At 38.3% G+C, this 27,091-nt stretch overlaps 1 protein-coding gene across 1 annotated transcript; it reads left to right on the forward strand.

Annotated features, from left to right (window-relative positions):
* Nucleotides 1-2,861: 2,861 nt before the first annotated feature.
* Nucleotides 2,862-21,327, forward strand: LOC132363447 (putative uncharacterized protein MSANTD5). Its single transcript, XM_059919144.1, has 6 exons — nucleotides 2,862-2,981; nucleotides 8,039-8,123; nucleotides 8,634-8,939; nucleotides 9,263-9,416; nucleotides 19,908-19,916; nucleotides 21,297-21,327. Exons 1-6 carry the CDS (start codon nucleotides 2,862-2,864, stop codon nucleotides 21,325-21,327), a joined length of 705 nt encoding a protein of 234 aa, XP_059775127.1.
* Nucleotides 21,328-27,091: the final 5,764 nt, after the last annotated feature.

The following is a 27,091-nucleotide window of genomic DNA, read 5'->3' on the forward strand; positions in this document are numbered from 1 at the left end:
AACCCTCAAAGGATCAATTAATATTTGACAATTGTTTCAAGAATACTCAATTGTAAGAGGAGAGTCTCTTCAATAAACAGTGTTGGGAAAATTGGGTTGCCCCATATTGAGGAAAAAAACTGGACCCCTATGTTACACCAGTCACAAAAATTAACTCAACATGGATCAAAGATTTAAGCATAAGACCCCAAACCATAAATTCCTAGGAGAAAACAAAGAAAATAGTCCTTTGTTCTTTGCAGTTTCCTGTATATGATACCTAAAGCTCATGCAACAAAAGCAAAAATAAATGTGTAACTACATGAAATTAAAAAGCATGCACACAAAAAGAAGCAATCAACAAAATGAAAGGTAACCTATAAAATGGGAAAACATATTTGCAAATCATCTTAACTGAGGGTTTGATATCCAAAATATGTAAACAACTCAATAGCATAAAATAAACCAATCTCATTTTTAAAAATTGTCAGAGGAACTGAATAGGTCTTTTAAAAAAAAAATGACATACAAATGACCATCAGGTATAGGAAATGGTACTTAACATCACTAATCATTAGGGAAATGCAAAACAAAACCATAAGGACATATCACTTCACACTTGTTCGAATGGCTATCATCAAAAAGATATGAGAGGGCTTCCCTGGTGGCGCAGTGGTTGAGAATCTGCCTGCCAATGCAGGGGACACGGGTTCGAGCCCTGGTCTGGGAAGATCCCACATGCCACGGAGCAACTAGGCCCGTGAGCCACAACTACTGAGCCTGAGCGTCTGGAGCCTGTGCTCCGCAACAAGAGAGGCCGCAATAGTGAGAGGCCCGCGCACCGCGATGAAGAGTGGCCCCCGCTTGCCGCAGCTGGAGAAAAAGCCCTCGCACAGAAACAAAGACCCAACACAGCCATAAATAAATAAATAAATAAATAAATAAATAAATAAATAAATAATTTAAAAATATATATATATAAAAATATAGTTTTTCTCACGTAAATCAAGAATCTGTAATGAACTTCTTTCTGCAAATAAAATACGTCCAAGTTATTTCCATGGCACATCAAAAACATTCACTGACTCACCCAGTGACCCATAGTTCTTACTTGCACAGAATTTTCTCCACTGGAAAACCTAATACATTCAATAAGTTCAAGGAGTTTTGCTTGTAATATACTAAGAGTACACCTCCTACTTATAATTTTCAGATGAAAAACTTCAATATTTTTACACAGAAAGTGTTTTTAATTCAAAGAATTGTTATATTTTCACTGAAAATGTTTTTACACTGAAATATAGAAACAGTTTCTCTTGTATTGATTTTTTCCCTAAGCTCTAAAGCTAAACATAGTGTTTCGACATGTATATCTAAGACACAGCCCTAAAAACCTTAAAAACATTATCAAATCCACTTACCCTTCCAGAGTAGTCTATTCCCTAGTCCTCTTCCCAATCTGCAGGGATTCTCAACACTCTCTTCAGTTTCTCAAGGAAAACAAAAACAAAAAAGAAAACCCTAGCCATTTGGACACTCTTTTTTTTTAATAAACTTATTTATTTATTTTTGTATGTGTTGGGTCTTCGTTTCTGTGCGAGGGCTTTCTCTAGTCGCGGAGAGCGGGGGCCACTCTTCATCGCGGTGCGCGGGCCTTTCATTGTCACGGCATCTCTTGTTGCGGAGCAAGGGCTCCAGACGCACAGGCTCAGTAGTTGTGGCTCACGGGCCCAGTCGCTCCACAGCATGTGGGATCTTCCCAGACCAGGGCTCGAACCCATGTCCCCTGCATTGGCAGGCAGATTCTCAACCACTGCACCACCAGGGACGCCCCGATTTGGACACTCTTAAAGCCTGACATTTTCAGTGCTTATTTTTCATTAGAACTATCTGGGACCTTTAGAATTACTGATGCTCAGCCCCATCTTGGATTATATACTAATCTCTGCAAAGGACCCTCCTCAGAATATTAAACAGTCTCCAGGAAGTTCTAATCTGCAGCCTGGGTGTGACTCACAGTTACCAGAGTCCCCACCCCCATGGTACAGCGTGAGGTGGGGGAGGACAAAGGAGACCCCTGAAGTCAGGTGCAGCTCATGGCAAAGCTTATGCTCTTCCTCAAGGCAGAGCTCAGCCCAGGTTGCATGTGAGAATCACCCAGGGAGCTTGTCACAAACACCGAGCCCTGGGTCCCAGCCTTGAATAATGAAGTCTGAATCACAGGGGTTGGCCTTTGAAATGCCTTCCAGCTGATCCACTGTAGAATCAGGAGTGGGAAGCTGTTCTACAGCTGAATTCACTTGCAGACAGGATCCATGATTTCACTGAGCTTAAAGACCAGTGGGAGAGCTAGACTTGACCTGACCCAGGAGTTGTATGAACCATACCAAGTGTGAGTCGAGTTTGAGGACTGAAAAGGGGTGACACCTATGAGGGGTGTCACCACCTGAGAAGGCCTCTGTGCACAGGGTGACTGACTAACAGACATCCTCAAGTAGTGCAAACCAGCCTGATGAATGGCTTTGGGGGATCATAGTAGGGGAGCATCTAACACAGAAGGAGCAAAGACCCCAAAACAAAATTACGCCCACTGTATTCAGGGAATGAGAAGGTAGGTATGGCTGGAGCCTGGATATCGAGAGAAAAATCATCTTGATTTGAGGCCATCAGTTGACAGGGTGTGAAAAACGTCTGCCCTGAAAAGTCATAAAAAGAGGTTTGGTCTGCATACCAAGTACAATAGAGCAGGGACACTATTAAAATGCTGTGGCCATTGTCTGTGGGAGTAACCATTAATGCCTCAGTATTTTAGATTCAATTTGAAAAACCAATTCATTTCATATATGTTTAGATGTTAGGAATGAGACATTCTAGTGAAGCGGATGCCGTGGGTAAGGGAGGAAAAGGATTCAGGAATTGGTCTTTATGAGGAGCTGCAGTTGTCCCCCAAATATGATCTGTATGGAGTGTCCTCAGGACCTGGATGGGAGCCCTGCACCCTGGTATCCCTGATACCACCCCTCCATGGTATCTCCATGCCTGTTTTCTGCCTTCTCCAAGCAGACCCACACACACAGTCACCTCCTCTGACTTGGATCCAGATCTGGAACTTAAAATTTGAATCTGATTCTCAAATCCACTTGAGAGACAAGGGATTTCATGACTTTCTCTTCCTCAAACCCAATGGAATGAAAATAAAATGTGAAATGAACTGGAGGATCCCCTAGTTCTGCCATGTGGTCAGGGCTTGGATGGGACTGCAAAATGTAGAGAGAGAAAGGAGCAGGGAGAGAGCTCGGCTTCCTGGAGACTTGGGACCTGTCATCCCTCTCACTCTCCTCTCCCCAACATTCTTGCTGCTTGAGGGTCATTAAGCATCAGGGAAAACTTGTAGATAAAGAATCAATGGGGTGGAATCCTGCCATCAGCATTCTCTGGCTGGGTGAGCAGAATCCTGTTATTTAATATTCCTGGACCTCAATTGCCTCCTTGTGAGGTTGCAGCTGATGCTTCTTACTTTAGCACTCACTTTTTGGATAATCTGAATATATGATTTATATTGGGTCTCTTAAACCTGTGTATCCACAGATCTTAAAAAAGGGTATGAATGAACTTATCTACAAAACAGAAATAGAGTTACAGATGTAGAAAACAAACTTATGGTTACCAGGGGGTAAAGGGGGTTGAAGGATAAATTGGGAGATTGGGATTGACATACACATTCTTCTATATATAAAATAGATAATAAGGACCTCCTGTAGAGCACAGGGAACTCTACTCAATACTCTGTAATGACCTATATGGGAAAATAATCTAAAAAAGAATGGAGATATATATATATATATATATACACATATATATCTGATGCACTTTGCTGTACACCTGAAACTAACACAACATTGTAAATCAACTATACTCCAATAAAAATTAAAAAAAAAAAACCTGTGTCTCCACATTTCCTGGGTCAAATTTATAAACATTATTTTACTTTTGTGTAGGTCCAAATTTCACAAATCTTTCCCTTGAACAACTTTTATTGTCATTTACACACATGTAACCTTATTAATTCACTTTTTTAACAATGACTAAAATAAGGCACAATAACTAGTACTGCAGGTCCTTGCACAATATTGCTTTCCCATGGAGAAGATAGGCTTGCTGAGAGCTCAGTTGGCTGATGGATCACTAGAGAAGCCCCATGATCTTGCCCCTGGGTAGAGTAGAACATTTGTGGCTGGGGGTGGGATTGGTTCAGAATCACTACTTGTATATCAACTCGCAAGCAGAGGGACACAGCCAGGACCCACTGACATGGGCAATCCACCCACACATCAGTCACCAGCAGGTGTGGGCATAGGCACATCTTCCTGGGACTGTAGCACCACCATCCCTTGACCAGGGACCCTTCCCCAGGGCAATCTCTTCTGTCCAGTAAAAGCCCCTGTAAGGAGATTTGGTGTGAACATCAAGGACTGTATGAGCAAGGTTGCCCCTGAGGATTCTATTGCTGTTGTCCACGGGAAAGACCCTTAATATCAGAATTATTTTAATTCCGGAGTAAAGAAAACCTAGCTCATTCCACAGTTTTATAGAGGCTGGGGTTCAGCACTTTCTTTTTGACTGGAGCTCTTTGTGAAGTTAAAGAATTCAAGAATCAGGGGTGTGCATTTGTAGAGATGAGACAGCTTATTTTGCAGGTGGGGTACAGGGCCTAGGATCCTTTAGAATCACTGCTCTAGTTGAGAGCAAGCACATCATCTCCAAATTATCCAATCTTACACTAGTTTAGGTACAGCTGAAGGGATTTGGCAGATGTAATCAATGAATCAAAAGGATAATGTACTGGATTAACCTGACTCAATCACTTGTAAGATTTAAGTCCCCTCCCTACCCCTCCCATTTCAGGGGAAGATACAAGGACTCAAAGAAAACATAGGATGTGCGCAAGATCACAGAGCAAGTTGGAGTGCTGAGGCTCAGTACTTTCATTGAAAACCAGAGCCTTGATTCCCAGTGCCCACTGTGGGTGGTGGCCAGTTCCTGGGCATTGGGGCCAGTTTCTGCCCTTAGGAGCTCCAGGTCCTGAGACTGTAACTGAGCAGGACCCTATGGGTCCTTCCCAGGACAGAAACGCCCCCATGTTCTCCACCTGCCTCTTATTATCTGTAGAAAAACTTTATCCTCCTAGGCCTTCCTCAAGTTCCAAAGAATAAATTTAATCAGAAGTGAGAGAATGCAGAAAGGAAAACAGCCAAGTAAGACAAAATAATGGTTTAGCCATTAAACAAAGTCAAGGACCTTTAGTTCCACCTCAAGGGCTATAGATAATTTCTAAGTCATGTCCTTTAAGCTGTTTTGCAGATGCTGAAACCCGCACCAGGTGGAAGAAGTTACCTGATATATATATATATATATATATATATATATATTTAGGTGACATGAAAAGAATCAAGGATGACTCTGGAACCACTACACACTGAGTTTGAGCTGATTTAAGATGGTATCACTCACTGTATATGCCCCTCCCCTGTCTTGTCATAATATAAACTCCATAAATCTGAATCATTGTGTAGATTTGTGTATGATTCTTAGATAGTTTCGAAGATTCAAAATTAATTCTGAGTAAGGCCCATAATAGCCTAGACTACATCTGAGATTCTGAGGGCAAAAAATTCTAAGCATTGTGTTGCCAACCTTCTTGGTGACAATCTAAGCACCTTCCTTCTCTCCCATCCTCAGTTGTCCCATCTATAAATCCCCCTCACATTCTCCCTCCATGTCCCTCCTTTAGCATAAACAATTCTCTTTGAAAAATGTTATCTTGTAAAAAGAAAAGCTCTGTTCTCTCCCTCTGCTCCCCTCCCTAAACCCTTCTTTCAAATTAAGTCCTTCATAAAGTGTCCCACATGCATCTCTAGAATTTGTGACCACCCTCACCAGCTGAGGCCTGGGCTCTTCCACTAACCCTCCACTGAAACCACCCTCTACATGACACACATAGTCCTTGAGCCAAACCCAAAGGGCTTCCCTGACCCTTAGCTCTAACTCACGGAGGGGAGGGTGGTTCATTTGTAGGAATGTCACAAACTCTCACCTTGCCTTTGAGGACACTGGGGCCTAGAGACCCTTGGAATCAATAATGGAGTTAATCCAGTATTAATCTGTAGTTAATCCTATCCCAGTTATCCAATCAAACTGTATTGTAGGTGCTGCATTAAAGGGATTTTGCAGTTGTAATAAAAGTACTAAATTAGTTTATCTTCAGTTAATCCAAAGAGAGTATACGGGTGTGTCTGATTCAATCACACCCAAGGTATTTAATAGCTGCTAGACCTCCCAAGAGCTTCAGAGACTGCCAGAAGCAGAGAGGAGCAGACACATTTCAGGAGACCACTTAATCTCCTGAATTCCAGCAAAGCAGAGTAAGTGCCAGCTGTCTTCAGCTCCTGGATTAGGCCCTGAGGCTGCAGAGAAAACTCAGAATAAAAATGGAGGTAAATTGGAGGAAACCTGATTCCTGTGTGTTTGTGGGAGTATGGCTGGGTTATTTGTCTTTCATTTTATTTCATAAGTACTTTTGCAGCCATTAAAAGGTACACGCATAACCTTCTCTGTTCTTTGCAAATATTCACTCATTTAATCCTCATAGAAAGCCTGATGGAAGGTGTTATGACTACACTCATCTCACAGAGAAGGCACTGAGGCACTGCATTGGCAACGACCCTGAACAGGGACCCACAGTTGTAACTTCAAAGCTAGGAATGAGAACCCGGCACTGTGGTGTCTGGGTTTATGACCTTCACAGATGTTCTAGGCTGCCACTTCCATGCTTGATGGATGTTTCTCACAAATTTATGGTTTTAATGGGATTATGTGTCTACTTTGATATTTCATTTAGGAAGAGTATTTCTCATCTCTAGAAGTTCCATATAGGCTGCTTATATCTTCCTATTATCTCCTTATGCTACTGCTTCTCCACACTTGATCACAGGGAGTCCATTTCTAGTGGCTGCTTTAAAGCCCTTCTCTACTAATTCTGCCATCTGTGTCACTTCTGAGTCTATGCATCAATTTTCTGCTAGTGACGAATTGTATTTCTGTTTTGTTGCATTCCAGGTAATTCTAAGTGGGAGATCCACATTGGGCATTTTGGGGTGCTGGATATTCTGTGTTCCTTGAACTAATGTTGGACTTTGTTCTGGTGCAGAGAAGGTACTTTAAAACAGTTTGAGCCTTTTGAGGATTGCTTTGAATCTTTGTTAGTTGGGACCAGAACAGGCTTCTGTCTGGATAATTTGGCCGCAGTACTGAGGCAGTACCCTTTCTGAGCAGTCTATGTATGGAAACCCTTGGATTAGGGTTTTTGTTTTCACTCTGGCTGCCGTGGACAAAGATTCTTCTTGGCCTGAGTGACCCCAGCAATCTCCCAACCTGCTCTTTTCCAGCGGCTCTTACCCAGTCCAGGCAGTTCCTGCCCACACAGGGCTCATATGTCCTTAGACAGGGGACCTCCCTGTAATCTTCAGCGTTCGCTTCATCTCTCTATCCCTGTCCGTCTGTCTGTCTCCTGTGCAGCTTCCTTGTCCTGTACTTGCCATTGTGATACGAGATATCCAGCAGCATTCACTCCTCCAAGATCTCAGCCTGGACTCCCAGGCCCCGTTTGGGTCCCTCTCCTTGCTCTAAGGTTTGGACATCCTGAGGGACTCTGTGTGGCCCTTGTGGATCCCCTTCACTTGTTTTTTTTCTTTCAAACCACTGTCCTGTGTTCCTGTTGTCCTGTGTCTGAAAACCTTTGGTTCAGTAGTTCCTCTGGCTTTCTCCTGGTTCAACGTCAGGGTGCATAAAGAAAGCACTCTGCTTTGTTTTGAAATAACTTATTTGTTAATAGTTTGCAACTAATATTCTCTGTTATTGCAGAATGTTTTCTAGATCTGTTCTTAAGATTGATTTTTATTTTCATTGCTGTGATTGGATAATTATTTAAGCAATCACAAGTAAGTTGTTAAGAGATTACCTACTGTGTCAATAGTCATCTTTTATTTTTATTTTTCATTAGAAAGTGACATTTCAGGCTGAAATTACTAGACATCTCCAGGAAGTAGAGAAGGTAAAAGAAACCCAGGGAGAAGAACTGCCCTCAGGTAAGATGTTCTCAGTCATGTTCAATTAGAGAAAACTTTCTGTCTCACCTCCTTCAGCTTCCCAGTCGGAACTGCTCATCTCAGGCCCCAGGGAGGACAGGGCTTCCTCAGATTCCTGGGACCTCTCTGTCCCCGCCCCCAGCCCTGGTGACCAGAGGCAGTGAAAGGCCCCCATTGGGGGGTGAGAAGTGAGCCCCTCTTCAGGAGAGCCCTCCCAGGAAGTAAATGAACCATCAAAGCCCTGTCAATATTCTCTGAAATTAATTTATGCAACTGGAATAACATCAGGCTCTCAGATACTTCCTGACCTGTTCCAGTGACTATGGCTTGGGCATTAGGACTCAGGTTGATGATGAATCCCTCAACATCTCATGTTAGATTTTGTCGCCTCCCACTAACTGGATAGAGTCACGTTTGGACCTATCAGTGTAGAGGGAGGGTCTCTGAGAAACTCTCATGTGTGCATGTGAGCTATGCCAGAGCATATCTACATCCCTCTCTCCTTTCCAGACCAGTGTGTTAAACCTTGGAGCAACCATGAGATTAGGAGTTTCCTACAAGAATGGGAACTCCTTGAAGACGAAGAGTTAAAGAAGAATTATCACATAGCATCAAGAATAATTGCCAGGCATCTCAAGCAAAGGGGCATAAATAAGAGCAGGAGAAAATGTCTCCAGATGCTAATAAACATGCAGGACTTATATTGGACCATTCATGAAGCCAACCAGAGACCAAGGAGTGAACCCTTGCCATGTCCTTATGGAGAGGCCCTTCACAGGATCCTAGAACACAGAGGGGAGAACAAGGACTTCTCAGGTTTGTCTCTTATATTCATCTTCATGGTTATTTAGTAAGTGGCATCAGCTGGCCCAGACATTGCACTGTCTCCTGAGAAGGGCAGCATGATGGGGCTGGTCCCTGCCCGCAGGTTACCCCCTGCGCACAGCACAAAGGACTTGAGGTTCTGAGCATCCACCTGCTCCTCTCTCTTATTTCTCCTCTTTGTCCCCAAAACAATGAGGGACTTTACTCATGGCCTGGTTTAGAATAGACATGGCCCCCTGGGCCAGACTAAGTAATAGGCATAGATTCAGGAGGAGGGTAGGTGATGTCCTCATGATGTCATGTCTCTCTCTCATGTCCTCCCTGTGCAGAAGTGGCTGATGTCCCACCACCCGAGTACCAGCCCCCTGCGTGTGCCATCCCTGATTGCTTTGAGGAGCTGCTGTGGGCTCCCCCACATATGATCTACATAGAGGATTCTCAGGTACCCAGATGGGAGCCCTGGAACATGTACCTTCCACAGTCAAGTCCATGCCTGTTTCCTGCATTTCTCCCCCTACACCCTGGCCCCCAGCAACAGTGGTCAACTCTCTCTGACACTGAGTCAGGTTGAGAACTTACAGTTGGAACCTGGATCCCAGTTTGATTCAAAGGGCAGAAAATGGACTAGTACAATTCTATACACTCATGACTTCTTTTTTCCTAGCCCAATGTAATGAGGGGAAAAAATGTGAAAATAAATGACTGTGACCCTCATCCCTTTCTGCCTTGTGCTGGATGCTTGGATGGGACCCAGGATTATAGAGCGTCCAAGGGGCAGGGGGGTGCTCACTTTCCAGGTGACTTGGGACCTGTTAACCTTTCTCTCTACTCTCTGCATCATGCTTCCTGCATGGAGGATCCTTTAACATCAGGGACAACTTAGACATTCAGAGATAATTGTGCTCAACCCTGCCTTCCTCATTTCCTAACTGTGTGATAACAGAACTTGTTTAATGTTTCTGAGCCTAAAATTCTTCCCATTAAAATGGAACCTGGTGTTTCTTATGTCAGAAGATAGTTTTAGGATATAAACACACACATGACAAAATCACCTGATGTTCCTTTTTTTTTAAGTAAAGGAAACTTTTTATTTTGAGATCACTGTAGTTTCACATGTTGTTGTGACAGATAATACAAAGAGGTCTCAGAGAGATCCCTTGTATCCTTTACTCAGGTTTCCCTCATGGTAACATCTCAGAAAACCAAAGTACAATAACATAACTAGTATATTGACCAGATTCAGCCAAAATACTGAATCACCACAAGATTCCTCATTTTGCCCTTTTATGGCCACACACATGACCCTCCCACACTCACTCCTTAATTAACTCCTGGCAATGACTAAGATGTGCTCCATTTCCATCTATCTACCTATCATCTATATATCATTTCAAGAATTTATATAAGTGGAATCATAGAGTATGTAACCTATGGGGATTGGCTTTTTTCACTCATGATAATCTCAGGATTCATTGAGATTTCTACTGCTGAGTAGTGTTCCACTAGATGGATGGATATTGTACCACAGTTTAACCATTCACCCATTGAAGATCATCTGGATTGTTTCTAGTTTGGAGCTATTGTAAGTAAAGCTGTTATAAACATGCAGGTACAGATTTTGTAACCACAAGTCTGTGTGGGATAAATGGAGTGCAACATCGATATGTATGATAATCACATGCTTAATTTTCTAAAGAAACTGACCATCCAGTTTTCAGATAACCATATCATTATATGCTCCCACCAGCAATGTATGAATGATTTTGTTTGTTTCCTCACCATTATGTGGTGTCACAATTTATATTTTAGCAGTTCTGACAGTCCTTTAGTGAGTGGCATCAGCAGACCCAGCCCATCATAGTGTACTCTGAGCAGAGCTTAGAATGAAGGGTTTGGCCTCTGCCCATAGGTTTCCCTGTATGTCATCCCAAAGTGGTGATATCTCATTGTGGTCTCAATTTGCAGTCCCTATTGACTAACAACATTGAACATCATTTCATGTGCTTATTTGTCATCTGTATATCCTCTTCAGTGATAGGTCTCTTCATGTTTTTGTTCCCTTTTCTAATTGGATTGTTTTCACTCTTATGAATTGAGAGTTATTTATTCTAGTCTACTATGAGATGTGCCTTGTGCAAATATTTTCTCCTTTGTGACTTTTTTTTTTTCTTTGTGAAAGCTCATATGGAGAGGATGAAAAGTTTTAAATTTTGATTAGGTCAAATTTATCAATTTTCTAATGAGTGATGCTTTTGGTGTCAAACATAAGAACACTTTTCCTAGACCAAGGATTTTCTCCTATATTTTTCAAAAAGTTTTACAGTTTTATATTTAAGTCCATGATACATTTGAGTTAAATTTTCATTAAGGTGTGAGGTTAGGTCAAGTTCATTTTTGTGTGTGTTGCTATAGATGTCAGTTCCTCCAGCACCATTTTTGAAGAGATTGTCGTTTCTCTTTCACTTTTGTCAAAAATTAGGTGGGCATATTTATGTGAGTCTATTAAAGGGTTCTCTACATTGTTCCATTGATATACATGTCTATCACTCTGTCAATACCACACAGTCTTGATTACTTAGCTGTATAATGAGTTATGAAATCCTGTAAATTGATGCTTTCCACTTTAATCTTTGATTTTCAAATATTGAACCAGTCTTACATCCCTGAAATACACCACTTATTCATCATACAATTCTTTTTACATATCGCTGGTTTTAATTTAACAATATTTTGTTAGTGATTTCTGCATTAATATTCAAGAGGGATGCTGTTTTGGAGTTTTCTTTTGTTGTACTGTCTTTGTCTGGTTTGGGGATCAAGGTATACTAGTTATATAAAATGAATTGGCAAGTGTTCCCTCCTGTTTTATTTTCTAGAAGATATTGTGTAGAATTGATGTTAAGTCTTTAAATGCTTGATAGAACTCTCCAATGAAACCATTTGAGCCTGGTGATTGATTGATTGATTGATTTCTTTCATCTTTTGAAATTTTAAAATAATTTTTTCAGTTTCTTTAATAGTATAAGGGTATTTAAATTAACTATTTCATATTAGGTGATTTGTGGTAGTCTGTATGTTTTTTACGAATTGGTCTATTTCCTCTAAGTTGTCAAGTTTTATGTGTATACAATCATTCACAGTATTCCATTGTTTCCTTTTTGCTATCTACAGGACCTGTAGTCATGTCCCTTCTTTCATTCCTGCTATTGATAATTTGTCTTGTCACTTTTTTCTTAGTCTTGCTCAAGGTTTGTCTACTTGATCATTTCAAAGAATCAGTTATTTGTTTCATTGACTTTTCTCTATTCTGTTTACAATTTTATTTCTGCTCCTATTATTATTCCCTTCCTTCCGCTTCCTTTGTGTTTAGTTTGCTATTCTTATTCTAGATTCTTGACGTGCTAGATTAGATTATTATTTGAAGACTTTTCCTTTTTTCTAATGAATGAATTTAGTACCATAAATTTTATTTTCACCACTGCTTTCACTGTGTCCCATGAATTTTAATATGTTGTATTTTTTATTTCAATTTTTTAAAAATTTCTCTTTAGACTTGTTTTTTGACGCAGGGGTTATTTAGAAATGTGTTATTGAGTTTCTAAGAGCTGGAGATATTTATGTTGTCATTGTGTTATTGATATTCTAGTTTGATTCCATTAAGACCAGAGAACATATTCCATATGATTCAATTTTTTAAATTTGTTGAGGCTTGTTTTATGGCCCAGGAGAGGGTCTGTCTTGCTATATGTTCTGTGGGCACTTGAAAAAAAAAGTATATCCTGATGCTGAATGAAGTATTTTATAAATGTTGATAAAGATCCTGTTGTTTGATAAGGTTGTTGAGTTCTATTTCCTTGCAGATTTTCTGCCTAGTTATTCTGCATTCTAATTATTAAGAGGGATGTCAAAGTGTTCATCTACATTTGTGATTTGTCTATTTCTCCTTTCAGTTTCTACAAGTGTTTTGCTTCCCATATTTTACAGTTCTGTGCCCTGGTATATCCACATTTAGGATTGCTATGCCTTCTTGTTGGATTAACTTTTTTTCTTTATGTAATTTCTCTGTGTCTCAAAATATTTTCTTGTTCTTAAGCCTACCTTATCTGATATTAGTCTCTCCACTCTTGCTTTCCTGGATTAATGTTTGCATCTTTTTCCACCCTTGTACTTTCAATCTACCTATATTATTACATTTGAAGTGAGTTTCTAGTAGACAGCATATATATGGATCATGTTTTTAAAGCCACTCTGTCAAACTATCTTTAATTGGTTTGTTTAGACCATTTACATTTAATGTAATTATTGTTAGGACTAAAGCCTGCCATCTTAATTTTCATGTGTTTGTTCTCTCTATTTTTGTTTCTGTTTTCTTTTTACTACTTTCCTGTGGGCTACTTGAACATATTTTTAGAATGCCATTTCCATTTATTTATAGTTTTTGAGTGTATTTCTCTTTATCTTTTTAGTTGCACTAGTATTACATAATATACACAACTTTTCATAGTCTACTGGCGTCACTTTACTTGTTTGAGTGAGGTTTAAAACTTCTCATTTTATGTCCATTTTCCCTCTCTTACTTGTAATATAATTATCTTAAAATGTTTTCTTTGCATATATTAGGATCATGTCAGACAGTGTTATAATGTTCACTTCAATCATAATTTTAGAAAACTCAAACCAGAAGAAAGCCTATTGTCATTATCCTCATTTCATTCTTGTGAAGGTAAATGTATAGGTTCTCATTCTGTCTTTGTTGGCATAAGTGGGAGTGCAGACATGGTTTTTTCTCTATTTGGAGGACTGGAACAGTCATTGTATAAAAGTTTTTCTGTCTGGAAATCCTGCCCCTTCCTTAGTCTTTTGACTAAAATAAAAAGACTTTGTTGGGGATTTTCTTTGGTGTTCATCCATTAGTATTTCTGGGTTGCCAACTTCTTTAGCTCCAACACTGGGATATATGAGGCAAAAAGAAAACCCATAGGGAAGACAATTGTAGCTGTACAATAGGAGGAGTCTTAGGAGAGTCTGGTGTCATTGAAAACAAAGCTTATAATAGCATAGTAGCAGTACAAGTGGGGAAGGTGCACTAGGAGAATTCAGTCCTACTCAGTTGATTCTTCCTGAATGTTGTGTGTGTTTCTGTATGCAAACAGATATCCATACATCCACACATATTTACATAAATGATAGATATGTCATAAATTCATATTACTATTTCCAATTCAAATTCAGAGCTACAAGGTATCTATATCATGCCTGCCTCTCTTTTCTTTCCCCTAGTGGCTCTATTCCTGGAATTCATAGGGTCCAGAATGCTTTAATGCCTTCAATTATTTCTGTGGACCCTGACTTCACTTACCATTGGAGTCAGCAAAGCTCCTCTCAATTTCACCTCTTCCCAAATTGTTCTGTGACTTTCCAGTGACCACCTTGTGGCTGTTTTGGGTCACCTCTTCCCCTCTTCTAAAGCTCCCCAGACAATCCATTGTTTCCCTCTAGTTTCTCCTTCATAGGTCATGATACAATGCAGGTATTGTGACTGTTAGTGATTTGTCCCCATCTACTTGTAGTTTGGGGCTTGTGTGTTGCCTTGTCATCTAGTTTCATTGTAAATGGTGGCCATGCCTGGTAGGAATGCCTGGTGGCCATGCTCTGGCTCTTTTTATGTGACACTGCTGCCATCTTCCCTGGATCCTCCTCTATATAGTGTTCATTTGCATTAATATTATCATCAGCTTCTTTTGTATGTTGGAGGACCATTTTTCCTTGTCATCTTTCTGATCAAATCTTTGCCCATTTTTCTATTAGGTTGTTAGCCTTTTTTCTTCTTAACTTAAAAAAATACTCCAATATTTGGAAGATCAGCCATTTTTGAAAAATGAATTGAAAATATTTTTTCTCAGTCTATTTTTTGACTTTTGGCTTTACTTATGGATAGTTTTTGCTATTCCTAAATAAATTATCTTTATGCAGTTGAGATTATCAGTGTTTCTATCTGAGCTTTTAAAGTATTTCACTATTTATTTTAAACAAGAACGACCACAACACCTGTCACACCTAACAGAAATTGAGAGTATGTCCTTCTTTTGTTCAAATATCAAGTCAATGATCAAATTTTCCTCTGTCTCATAAACAGGTTTCATTTTGTTTTTACATCTTGCCTGTGTGAACCAGAATCCAAAAAATGTTCATATGCTGTAGTTGACATATCCCTTAACCTTCTTTTAACCTATAGGATTTCCTTCAGTAATGGACACAGAAATATTAATACATAATATAAAATCACAGTTATGATTAAATCAGTAGGAAAAGGTCAGAGTGGGATATACTGAAGAATATATTTAGAATAAACTATTGAAAAATGTGAGTAGGAGAGCTGTGACCAAAAACATCAGTACCAATTTCAGTTGTTATAGAGGCCATCGACCAACTTACATATACTGCATACCAGCTGTGAATGAGCCACTGAACCCAGAATGATGAGAGAACAAAAGACATCTAAGCCTGGTTCCTGCTAAGACTCTAAAAATCCAGTGGGGTAGATGACATTAAACATTGAAAAGTTCTACAATACTTCAAGAATTAAACATTTTAAGACCAGGTTAAAAATGTTTAAAATTAAACATTTTAAACATGAATGTCCATAGATCACTGGACCATCTGTCATTTTAGATAATACTTTAGTTTTTTCTGGATGTAGACACTATAAGTTCTTTGGAAACAAGAAAATCTAGCCTAAATTCTAATCAGGTAGACACTATAAGTTCTTTGGAAACAAGAAAACCTAGTCTAGATTCTAATCAGGTAGTCATACCACCTGAGCAAAATAAGTGGTCCATTCACTTGGCCTGCATACTACAGTAACTTCTATTCAATAAGTGCTCTTGGAACAACCTCCCCATGACTTGCACTGTGCTAGATGATGAGAATGTAAGAACAGGGCTTGTAATATATTTCTTTCCTTACTCCTGTAAATTGTAATTAGACCAGTAGCCAAGATTTATAAGATAAAACTAGAGACACTGAGTTCTGAGAATTGTCAGAGAAAATAATTAGTCCCTGCTGTATACTGACCACCTAGCACAGTGCCTGGCACATAGTAGGGGCTCAGTAAGCACATTGGATGAATGGATGAGTATATATGTGAGTCTGTGGCAGATATCTGAACCTTCAAATCCCACTATTTGTATGCAACCCTAGCCTTTGCTTTCTTTGCTTAAATCTCAAAGCACTCTGAAAATATTTTGCAAAAGAATTTGTGTACTACAGACAACTTTAATGCCATTTGAAGTAGTATTGATTCCCTATACCTAGCTGTTATTCTTTTTCTCTGGGAAATTTTTTAAAGTTTGGTTACACTTTCACAATAATCAGAAAAAGTTGAGATAATTTACTGGTGGAAACTGTAACAGACTTGCAGGCAATGGTCTGAATGTGGCATGTTGATTAATTTTGTTTGGGCTGTTTTTGTTTATTTTTTGGTTTGGTGGTGTCGTTATTTTTAAATATCAGATATTAATTTTAGATAATTGTTGGCTTTTGAGTTTTGTGTGCTACTGTGTCCTAATCTTCAATTCAAGTTTATAAAAATTTTCTTCTTCAAGGTTTTCTACATTGTCGTGTTTTCATTTTTCTTTCATTTACATTATATATAATGAAATATATGTATATATTATGTGCATTATGTGTATATATGTAAAATATAGTCATATAATCAGCTTTGGTCAGTTTAGAATTCTAGAATTAAGTTAAAAGTAGTCTACACTTTTTCCCAAATGGGTAATCAGGTACAAGAAAGTTTTTTTTTTTTTTTAATAAATTTATTTATTTATTTATTTATTTTTGGCTGCGTTGGGTCTTCGTTGCTGCACACTGGCTTTCTCTAGTTGTGGTGAGCGGGGGCTACTCTTCGTTGCGTTAGCGTGGGCTTCTCATTATGGTGGCTTCTCTTGCTGCAGAGCATGGGCTCTAGAGTGCAGGGTCAGTAGTTGCAGCACACGGGCTTAGTTGCTCCGCGGCATGTGGGATCTTCCCGGACCAGGGCTCGAACCCGTGTCCCCTGCATCGGCAGGCGGATTCTCAACCACTGCGCCACCAGGGAAGTCCCAAGAAAGTATTTTTATAAAAGACAGCAACATTAGAGTGTTTTTATGCTGAGAAGCAGAATGTAAATGTAAAGAAGGTAAAGATATTGGAAATGGCATTTACTCTAAGTGCAAAAGGAAGACAAATATTTTGTGCTATTTTTTTATTGAGAAATTTTCCCTACATACACAAAAATAGGTTGTATACCAATAAACCTCAATTACCTAGTTTCGACAATTATATTGGAGGTTTTTAAGAAGGGCAGTGAGAACATGTAATGTATATTTTAAAACATCCTTTGTGTTGCTGTGTAGAAAATAGATTGTTTAAGAGTGTCAGCAGGCAAACCAGTTATGAGAACCCTGTGGTGTCTATGGGAGGGATAACAGTGAGTTAGATTGGATAACTAGCCATGGGAAGACTCCCTGAAGGACATGCTGATGGAGTGGATGAGGGATGTGAAAGAAGAGGGTGACTCTGTGAGCATGCAGGTAGAGAGTGGTGCCATTGCTGATGTAGGGAGACTGGGGTTCAACACACATATATCAGTTCCATGAGTCTCCTGGAGAATGTGTGCACTCACTCTGACATAATTGATCTGAAGTCTCCCAAGGAGCGAGAACCAAGTATTTTTGGTATGAGTTCTATGTAGTTGTAAAAAGGAATGAAGATGATCTTTGTAAATTTCAGTATGATGTCTAGAATATGTTATTAAGTGAAGAACAGTGTGTGAGCAATTCTATCAAAGAAAGAAGGGGACAGAAAAAATATGTATTCCTTTATAAAGGAAAAAAATAAAAACAATATCCATAAGGTGAGGGAAGGAAAAGGATGGAGGGGACAGGAATAAAATCCAGATTTCTCTAAAGGTCCTTTTTATTTATTTTTTTATAGTTTTGACAATAAAATTACAAAAAATGTTATGTAATTATGAAACAAGGAAGTAAAAATGAAAAAAAAATTTTTTAATCTTTTTTTATTCCTTATTCTTTTTCTTTCTTCTTTTTGAAAACTTAGAAGTTCTGAGAGATCTTCAAAGCAAGTTTGACTTTTGTAACTGCTAGATTGGAAAGTATAGCAAAATATTTTAGGAAGGTTTTCAACATAGGTTAAAATACAGGTGATTAACCAGGAAAGAATCACATTCTGTGAATATAATGTTTAATTAATGTTTTACTAATAATTATTATTAATAATTATTAATTATTAATATTATTAAACTAATTTAAATATTATCAATAAATATTATGGATAAATAATTATTAATAAATTAAGAATAGACATTATCATTAATGAATATTATTGATGATGTTTGTTAACAATAAATATAAATAATAAATATTATTAATGGATATTAATGATTATTGATAAATATTATTAATTTATTAATAATTAATGATATTGTTAATAAATATTAATAAATAATAAACAGATATTATATTTAATAAATACTTTGCTAATGCTAATTATTAATAATTATTACCCTGTAAAATTAACTGTAAGAATACCAACAATAAATCAAATCATTATAGAGGTTTCAGAGGGAAGGGATCCAGAGAACCTTATTAGACAGATGGAGAGGTCAAATAGAGTAAGAGTAGCTACTGGAAAGAGTCAATGAAGTAGTGAGAAAGAACAAAAACGTAGCATTTCAACAAAACTCTGTAAACCTTCATTTTCTTTATAAAATGAAGACAGTAAAAACTATCTCATTGGGTTGTTATGAGGTTTGAATGCAATGATATATTTAAAACTCTCAGCACATGCCTGGCAAACAGTGGATCAATGAATAATTGTAGCTGATATTATTAAGGATGGCCTGTGAACTCAGGGAATTAATAAACTTTGTTATGTTGTACACCAGGAGTCACCAAATTTTTCTATAAAGAACCAGATAGTAAATATTTTAGGCTTTTCAGGCAATACAATCTATGTTGTAGCTACTTGATTTTGCCCTTGTAAGAGAAAGCACATGCCAACAGTAATAAGCAAATGAGTGCTGCTGTGTACCAGTAAGTTTATTCACAAAAGCAGGTGGGATTTGGCCCACAGGACATAGTTTGCAAACCCCTGGTCTACATTCATAATTGAAGGAGATGCTAAATTTCAATTAGAAGTTAGTGCAGACAAAGATGTCATTTTTTCCTACAGTAGTCACAGATTCCCTGAATTTTATTTCTTAATGAAGTGTTCTTTAAAAGGACAAAATTACTGAAACAATATAATGATTTTTATTTTATAATATCAAGCAGTTTTTATTGGGGGAGGTGGAGAATTTGTGAGTAGATGTTTTATTTAAGAAGTCCTTCCCTGCCCCAAGGTCTAAGAAATATTTGCCTACTTTTTCTGCTAACAGTATTAACATTTTGTTTTTTACATTTACATTTTTATCTCAGTGGAGTTGTTTTTTTTAAATGATCTAACTTAGGGATACAATTACTTCTCTCTTTTCAAGTTCAGGTATAATTGATATTTAATATTATATTAATTTCAGATGTACAACATAATTTGATATTTATATACATTGAAAAATTATCACCACACTAAGTGTAGTTGTAAGTCACCATATATAATTAAAATTTTACTTTCTTATGATGAGAACTTTTATGATCTACTCTCTTAGCAACCTTCAAATATATATTACAGTATTATTAATTATAGACACCATGCTGTACATTATATCCCCATGAATTTCTTATTTTATAACTGAAAACTTGTACCTTTTGCTCCCTTTCACCCAATTCACCAACTCCCCACACCCCAACTCTGGTAACTATCAATCTCTTCTTTGTATATATGAGCTCAGATTTTGTGTGTCTTTTTGTTTTTGTTTTTTGAGTTGTTTTTGTCTTTTGGGTTGTTTTTGTTTTTTAGATTTCACAGGTAAGGGTTTCTCATTCTCTGACTTATTCTGCTTATCATAATGCCCTCAAGGTCCATCCACGTTGTAGCAAATGACAACACTTCCTTCCTTTTTATGGCTGAATAATATTCCATTGTGTGTATATACCACATTTTCTTTACCTGTTCTTCCATCGATGGTCACTTAGGTTGCTTCCGTGTCTTCACTATTGTAAATAATGCTGCAATTCAATATGGGGGTGCAGATATCTTTTCAAGTTAGTATTTTCATTTTCTTTGGATAAATACCCAGAAGTGGAATTGCTGGATCATATGGTGTCTGACTTTGGTGATGAGAAGACCCCAGTCCTTGTCTTCTTTGAAGAAGGAATTCCACAAAGAAATCAAGATTTTAAAGCAGGCACAGAGTTTATTAGAAGCACAGTATGTGTGGAAGAGCACACAAAGAAGCAATTTATTTCAGGCAAAAGTTACACACTCAGGGAAGAAGAGTGTGGGCATCCTCACTAATGAAGAGTGCAACAGGGACAGCTTAGGTTGTTAATACTGGATTAGTCTTCTGGGGTTTAGAGGAGAGTAATCCCCTTTTCCTTCCCCTAAGACTCTGATTGGTTGGTGGTGAGGTAATAAGGAGTTATCATCATCAACCGTCTGGTTCCAACCAGTTTGGGAGTCTACGTGCTTTGGGGCAGCATGCAGTTAACTTTTCCCACCTGGTGGCGGTTTTGGTATCTGCAAAACAGCTCAAAGGTAGTGGCTCAGAATATTATCTATAGCCCTTGAAGAGCAACTAAAAGTCATTTTCTCATTTCTCAGATTAAATTTACTCTTTGGAACTCAGGGAAGGCCTTTTTCATAGTTAAAGTTTCTTGCTCAGATGCTACAAAGTCTCTGTTTTAGATATCATTCCTCCATGCATCATGGTCTCATGAAGTGCAAAACAAGGAGGTGGCTTTACCTTTTGCCTAATGGTGGCTGTCCTTGGCCATGGCCCTGTCTTTCCTGCCTCATTTCTAATTTTTCGAAGAGCCTTCATATTGTTTTCCATAGTGGCTGCACCAATTTAAATTTCTACCAACAATGCACAAAAGTTCCCTTTTCTCCACATCCTCACCAACATTTGTTATTTCTTGTCTTTTTGGTAATGGACATTCTAACATTTGTGAGGTTAGATTTTATTGTGGTTTTGATTTGCATTTCCTGGATGACTAGTGATGTTGAACACGTTTTAATGTAATTTTTAAGGTGTACTTAAGATATCATTTTCTATCTTTTGGTTTCATTGTTGATGCTATGAAGTTAGCTGTCCACCTAGCTGCTGCTACCTGGAAGGTAATCTTTCTTATTTCTCTGGCAGCACATTTTCTCTTTATTCTTTTCAATATTTTTTCCTGTGTCTAGGTGTGGATCTTTCTTCATCTATCCTGATTGACATTCACTGAGCTTATTGTAATACATGGATCTCTGGCTAATATCATTTTGGAAATTTTCAGTGCTTATGTTTTCAAATATTGCCTCTGTTCTCATTCTTATACCTTGATTTCTCAGACTCAAACTACATGTACATTATACCGACTCACGATGTCATTTTGTCATCTACATTTTCTTTTGTGTATCATCTTTTATAGTTTTGTCTTACATATTTTCCAGGTCACAATTTTTAAATTTCTCAGTTATAGAATTTACATTTTTAAAATAATTTCTTGTCACTTTTTATGGCTTCTACTTTTTTTGGCCAAATTTCCAAGCTGAGCTATTGTCTTATTGAACTTACAAGCAAAGTTATAATGAATATATATCTGGAGTCTTTGAGGGTCTACTGTGGTTGTCTATTGTTTCTTCTTGTTTTATTCATATTGTCTTATCTTTAATAGTATATCAGTTATGGTACTTGAAAATCATTTATGGAAATAAATAAAAGCCAAGAGTGATATTATTATCCTATAGACAGTTAGTGTTGACTTCTGCCAGATGGCTGGTGGCATTAGGTCACCTTGATCAAATTTCAAAACTTGAGATGATCTGGGATACACAGGTAAGGGATTTTTAATTTTAGTTATGTATTCTAGTTACTCCTAGGGTATAATACAAAGTGGGTCACTAACCTCAGTGAACCCAGTACTTGTCCCTCTACCTCTTAAGAATGTCACAATTGTAGCTAAGCCTCTCAGATGTCTTTTTTTAATTGGCAACTACTGAAGCCCTCATGCCACAACTACTGAAGCCCATGCACCTAGAGCCCGTGCTCTGCAACAAGAGAAGCCACTGCAATGAGAAGCCTGTGCACCACAACGAAGAGTAGCCCCCGCTCACCACAACTAGAGAGAGCCCGCACGCAGCAACGAAGACCCAAAGCAGCCAAAAATAAGTAGATAAATAAATAAACAAATTTAAAAAATACAAACAGCAAATGTTGGCAAGCATGTGGAGAAAAGTGAATCCTCCTACACTGTTGGTGGAAATGTAAATTGGCACAGCCACAGTGGAGAACAGTAGGGAGGATCCTAAAAAACTAAAAATAGAATCACCATATGATCCAGAAATTCCACTGCTGGAAAAAAACAAGAAACAAAACCCAAAAACAAAAAAACAAAAAACAGAAACACTAATTCAAAAAGATACATGTACCCCAATATTCATAGCAACATTATTGCTATATTAATATTAATGATGATTAATAAAATCCCAATCAATATTTCAGCAGGTATTTTTTAAAATTCTACTAAAAGGGAAATTGATTCCAATCCTTCTCAAACTCCTTCAATAAAGTGAAGAGGAGGGAACACTTGTAAAACCATTTTATAAGGCTATGATACAAAAGCTGGATAAGGACACATAAGAAAAGAACATTAAAGGGCAATACCTTTAAAGCATATAGATGTAAACATTTTCAACAAAATAGTAGCAAAATGAATTCAACAATGCACTGAAAGGAGCATACCCCATGAGTAATTGGGATTTACCCCTGGGATGCAAGAAAGATTTAACATACACAAATCACTAAATGTGATACACCACACTAATAGAATGAAAGATAAGAATCACATGATCAACTCAATAGATGCAGAAAATGCATTTGACAAACTACATTCTTTTATGATAAAACTCTCAACAAATTGGGTATAAAAAAAACATACCTCAACATAATAAAGGCCATATAAGACAAGGCCACAACTAACACCATACTCAACAATGAAAGATTGAAAGCTTTTTCTCTAGAATTAGGAGCAAGACCAGAGGGCCCACTTTTACCACTCATATTCAACATAGTACTGGAAATATTAGCCAGAAAAATAAGGCAAGAAAAAGAAGTAAAAGGCATTCAAATCAGAAAGGAGAAGTGAAAGGAGAAGTGAAATTTCTTTGTTTGCATATGATATAATCTTATATATAGAAAATCCTAAAGACTCAACAAAAAAACCTATTGGAACTAATCAAAAATTCAGTAAATTTGCAGGATATAAAAACATACAGAAATCAGCTGTTTCTATACACTTATAACAAAATATCTGAAAAAGATAAAATAATTCACAATAACATTCAAAACAATACCTTGGAATAAATTTAGCCAAAGAAGTGAAAGATCTGTACAATGAAAACTACAAGATTTTGTTTTAATAAATTGAAGAAGACAGAAAAAAATGGAAAGATATCTTGGTTCATGATCAGAAAAAAATATTGTTAAAATGTTCATAATACCCAAAGTCATCTAATGATTCAATGCAATCCCTATCAAAATTTCAATGGTACTTTTCAGAAAGGAAAAAAACACAATGCTACAATTTGTATGGAACCACAATACACTCGTAATAGTCAAAACATCTTGAGAATTAAGAACAAAGCCAGAAGCATCACACTTCCTGACTTCATACTATACTACAAAGCTATAGTATTATGAAACAGTATTGTACTAGCATAAAAACAGAAGCATAGCCCAATGGAACAGAATGGAGAGCCAAGATATAAACCCCCATGTATATGGTCAGAGGCCACTGATGCCTCCTCACCAACTTCTCACTGCAGTGGACTCATGTGTTCCAGGTCAGCCTTGGGAGTAGACCCTTGTGGGTGGCCCTCAGGCAGAGGTGGGGCTGAAACCACAGCTGAGCCCCAGGAGCATGCAACTAAGGAAGAAAAACTGAAATCTTTCCTCACAGCTGAACAAACCGTGAATTGACACCCAGCAACTGGCTTTGTAAAGTCAGTGTCTACAGAACATCTGAACTGATGAGTGTTCCCACAGCCAAGATGGATCTAACTTCAGCAGTTGTAGGTTTTGTGGGCACATACACATTGGGGTTGGGCCAGGCTAGAGTCTGAACTTCCCCCATAACACCCACAATGAGTCCAGATCCATGATTACTACAATCCTGGGACCTGACTTCAGCAGATCTATGCTGGTGGCCTGGTGAAAACAATGTCTGAGAGACACCAGGGCCAATTGTTGGTATACCCATAGTTAACATGGGGCTGAGAGCTGTGCCAACAACAGTGTAATTTGAGAGCTCACACAATGAGTGAAACGTGACACAACAGAGCACACCCACAGGTGAACATCTCCAGAGGTGAAATACTCAGCGGCTTCCCTCCCACTGGGAGTACTCCAATCCCACCTACCTCACACTGCAGATTAGACACAGCTAAGAAACAGATCTGGGTGCCCCTACAACAACTAGGGAGCAGACCCCACATTTGACAGGGCAGTGACAACCACAGAGCAAAGGGGAGGCTCTCTTGAATATAAATTGCAGGTTCTGGTCACCACAACATCAGTCACACCTCCAATCAAAGGGATAATGGCCAACATACACTGAGGAAAGAGGTGGCAGACTATACTATAAAAAGCTCTTGCACCAAAAAATATTAAACCCATGCAGGCTACACAGAGACATTCCCACATAAACTAGCTCTCTAAGACAGTCTGAGAGTCTGAGAACAGTAGGAGTTCCCCAGGGCTGGGAGAAACAGAGACTCCACTCTTGGAGGGCACACACTAGGTCTCACGTGCGGTAGGATCCAGCACAAATCAGCACCTCCATAAGAACCTGGGCTACACATACCTAAGGTTCTCCTGAGGAGGCAAAGTTTGATGATAGCTCACCGTGAAGGGAAGGACACTGGTACTGGAAGCCCCAGGAAATATTGATCAGAGTGAGCTCTCCCAGCGGTCCCCATTTTGGCACCAGACCCAGCCTCACCTGAGAACTTGCAGGTTCCAGTGCTGGAAAACATCCAGCCAAACAAGCACCAAGATAGGAACACTACCCCACCCAACAGAAGACAGGCTGCTTAAAGTCATACTGAGCTCACAGCCACCTCAAAACACACCCTTTGATACAGCACTGCCTATCAGAGGGACAAGACCCAGCTCCACCCACCAGAGGGCAGGCACTAGTCCCTCCCAGAAGGAAACCTGCATGAGCTCCTGAACCGACATCACCCACCAGAGGGAAGACACCAGAAGCAAGAGGAACTACAATCCTGCAGCCTCTGGAAAGGAGACCACAAACACAGAAAGTTAGACAAAATGAGATGACAGATAAATATGTTGCAAATGAAAGAAGAAGATAAAAACCCACAAGAACAATTAAATGAAGAGGAGATAGGCAATTCACCTGAAAAAGAATTTAGAGTAATGGTAGTAAAGATGATCCAAAATCTCAGAAAAAGACTGGGGTCACAAATCGAGAAGATACAAAAAATGTTTAACAAGGAGCTAGAAGACTTAAGGAACAAATAAACAGAGATGAACAACATAATTACTGAAATGAAAAATACACTAAGGAATCAACATCAGAAAAACTGAGGCAGAAGAACAAAAAGTGAGCTGGAAGACAGAGTGGTGGAAATCACTGCCAAAGAACAGACTAAAGAAGAAAAAATGAATAGAAATGAAGACAGTCTTAGAGACCTTTGGGAAAACATTAAATGCACCAACATTCACATTATAGGGATCTCAGAAAGAGAAAAGAAAGAGAAAGGGCCTGAGAAAATATTTGAACATATTATATCTGATAATTTCTCTAACATGAGAAAGGAAGCACACACTCTAGTCCAGGAAGCGCAGAGTCCCATAGAAGATGAACCCAACAAGGAACATGATGAGATACATATTAGTCAAACTGACAAAAATTAAAGACAAAGAAAAAATATTAAAAGCAACAAGGGAAAAGCAACAAATACCATACAAGGGAGTCCCCATAAGGTTAACAGCTGATCTTTCAGCAGAAACTCTGCAAGCCAGAAGGGAGTGGCAGGACATATTTAAAGTGATGAAGGAGAAAAACCTACAACCAAGATTACTCTACCCAGCAAGGGTCTCATTCAGATTTGATAGAGAAATTAAAACCTTTACAGACAAGCAAAAGCTAAGAGAATTCAGCACCACCAAACCACCTTTACAACAAATGCTAAAGGAACTTCTCCAGGCAGGAAACACAAGAGAAGGAAAAGACCTACAATGATAAACCCAAAACATTTAAGAAAATGGTATTAGGAACATATAAATCAATAATTACCTTAAATGTAAATGGATTAAATGCCCCAACCAAAAGACATAGACTGGCTGAATGGATACAAAAACAAGACCCGTATATATGCTGTCTACAAGAGACCCACTTCAGACCTAGGGACACATACAGAATGAAAGTGAGGAGATGGAAAAAGATATTCCATGCAAATGGAAATCAAAAGAAAGTTGGAGTAGCAATTCTCATATCAGACAAAATAGACTTTAAAATAAAGACTATTACAAGAGACAAAGAAGGACACTACATAATGATCAAGGGATCGATCCAAGAAGAAGATATAACAATTGTAAATATTTATGCACCCAATATAGGAGCACCTCAATACATAAGGCAAATACTAACAGCCATAAAAGGGGAAATCGACAGTAACACAATCATAGTAGGGGACTTTAACACCCCACTTTCACCAGTGGACAGATCATCCAAAATGAAAATAAATAAGAAAACACAAGCTTTAGATGATACATTAAACAAGATGGACTTAATTGATATTTATAGGACATTCCATCAAAAAACAACAGAATACACTTTCTTCTCAAGTGCTCATGGAACATTCTCCAGGATAGATCATATCTTGGGTCACAAATCAAGCCTTGGTAAACTTAAGAAAATTGAAATTGTATCAAGTATCTTTTCGACCACAACACTATGAGATGAGATATCAAT

Source organism: Balaenoptera ricei, chromosome 3 (assembly GCF_028023285.1).
Source record: "Balaenoptera ricei isolate mBalRic1 chromosome 3, mBalRic1.hap2, whole genome shotgun sequence".
Classification (NCBI taxonomy): Eukaryota; Metazoa; Chordata; class Mammalia; order Artiodactyla; family Balaenopteridae; genus Balaenoptera; species Balaenoptera ricei.

Coding starts and splice junctions, on each gene's coding strand:
- LOC132363447 (XM_059919144.1), top strand. CDS start 2,862: ATGCCGTGGGTAAGGGAGGAAAAGGATTCAGGAATTGGTCTTTATGAG. Junction 8,124..8,633: donor GGGAGAAGAACTGCCCTCAG/GTAAGATGTTCT, acceptor TCTCCTTTCCAG/ACCAGTGTGTTAAACCTTGG. Junction 8,940..9,262: donor GGAGAACAAGGACTTCTCAG/GTTTGTCTCTTA, acceptor TCTCTCTCTCAT/GTCCTCCCTGTGCAGAAGTG.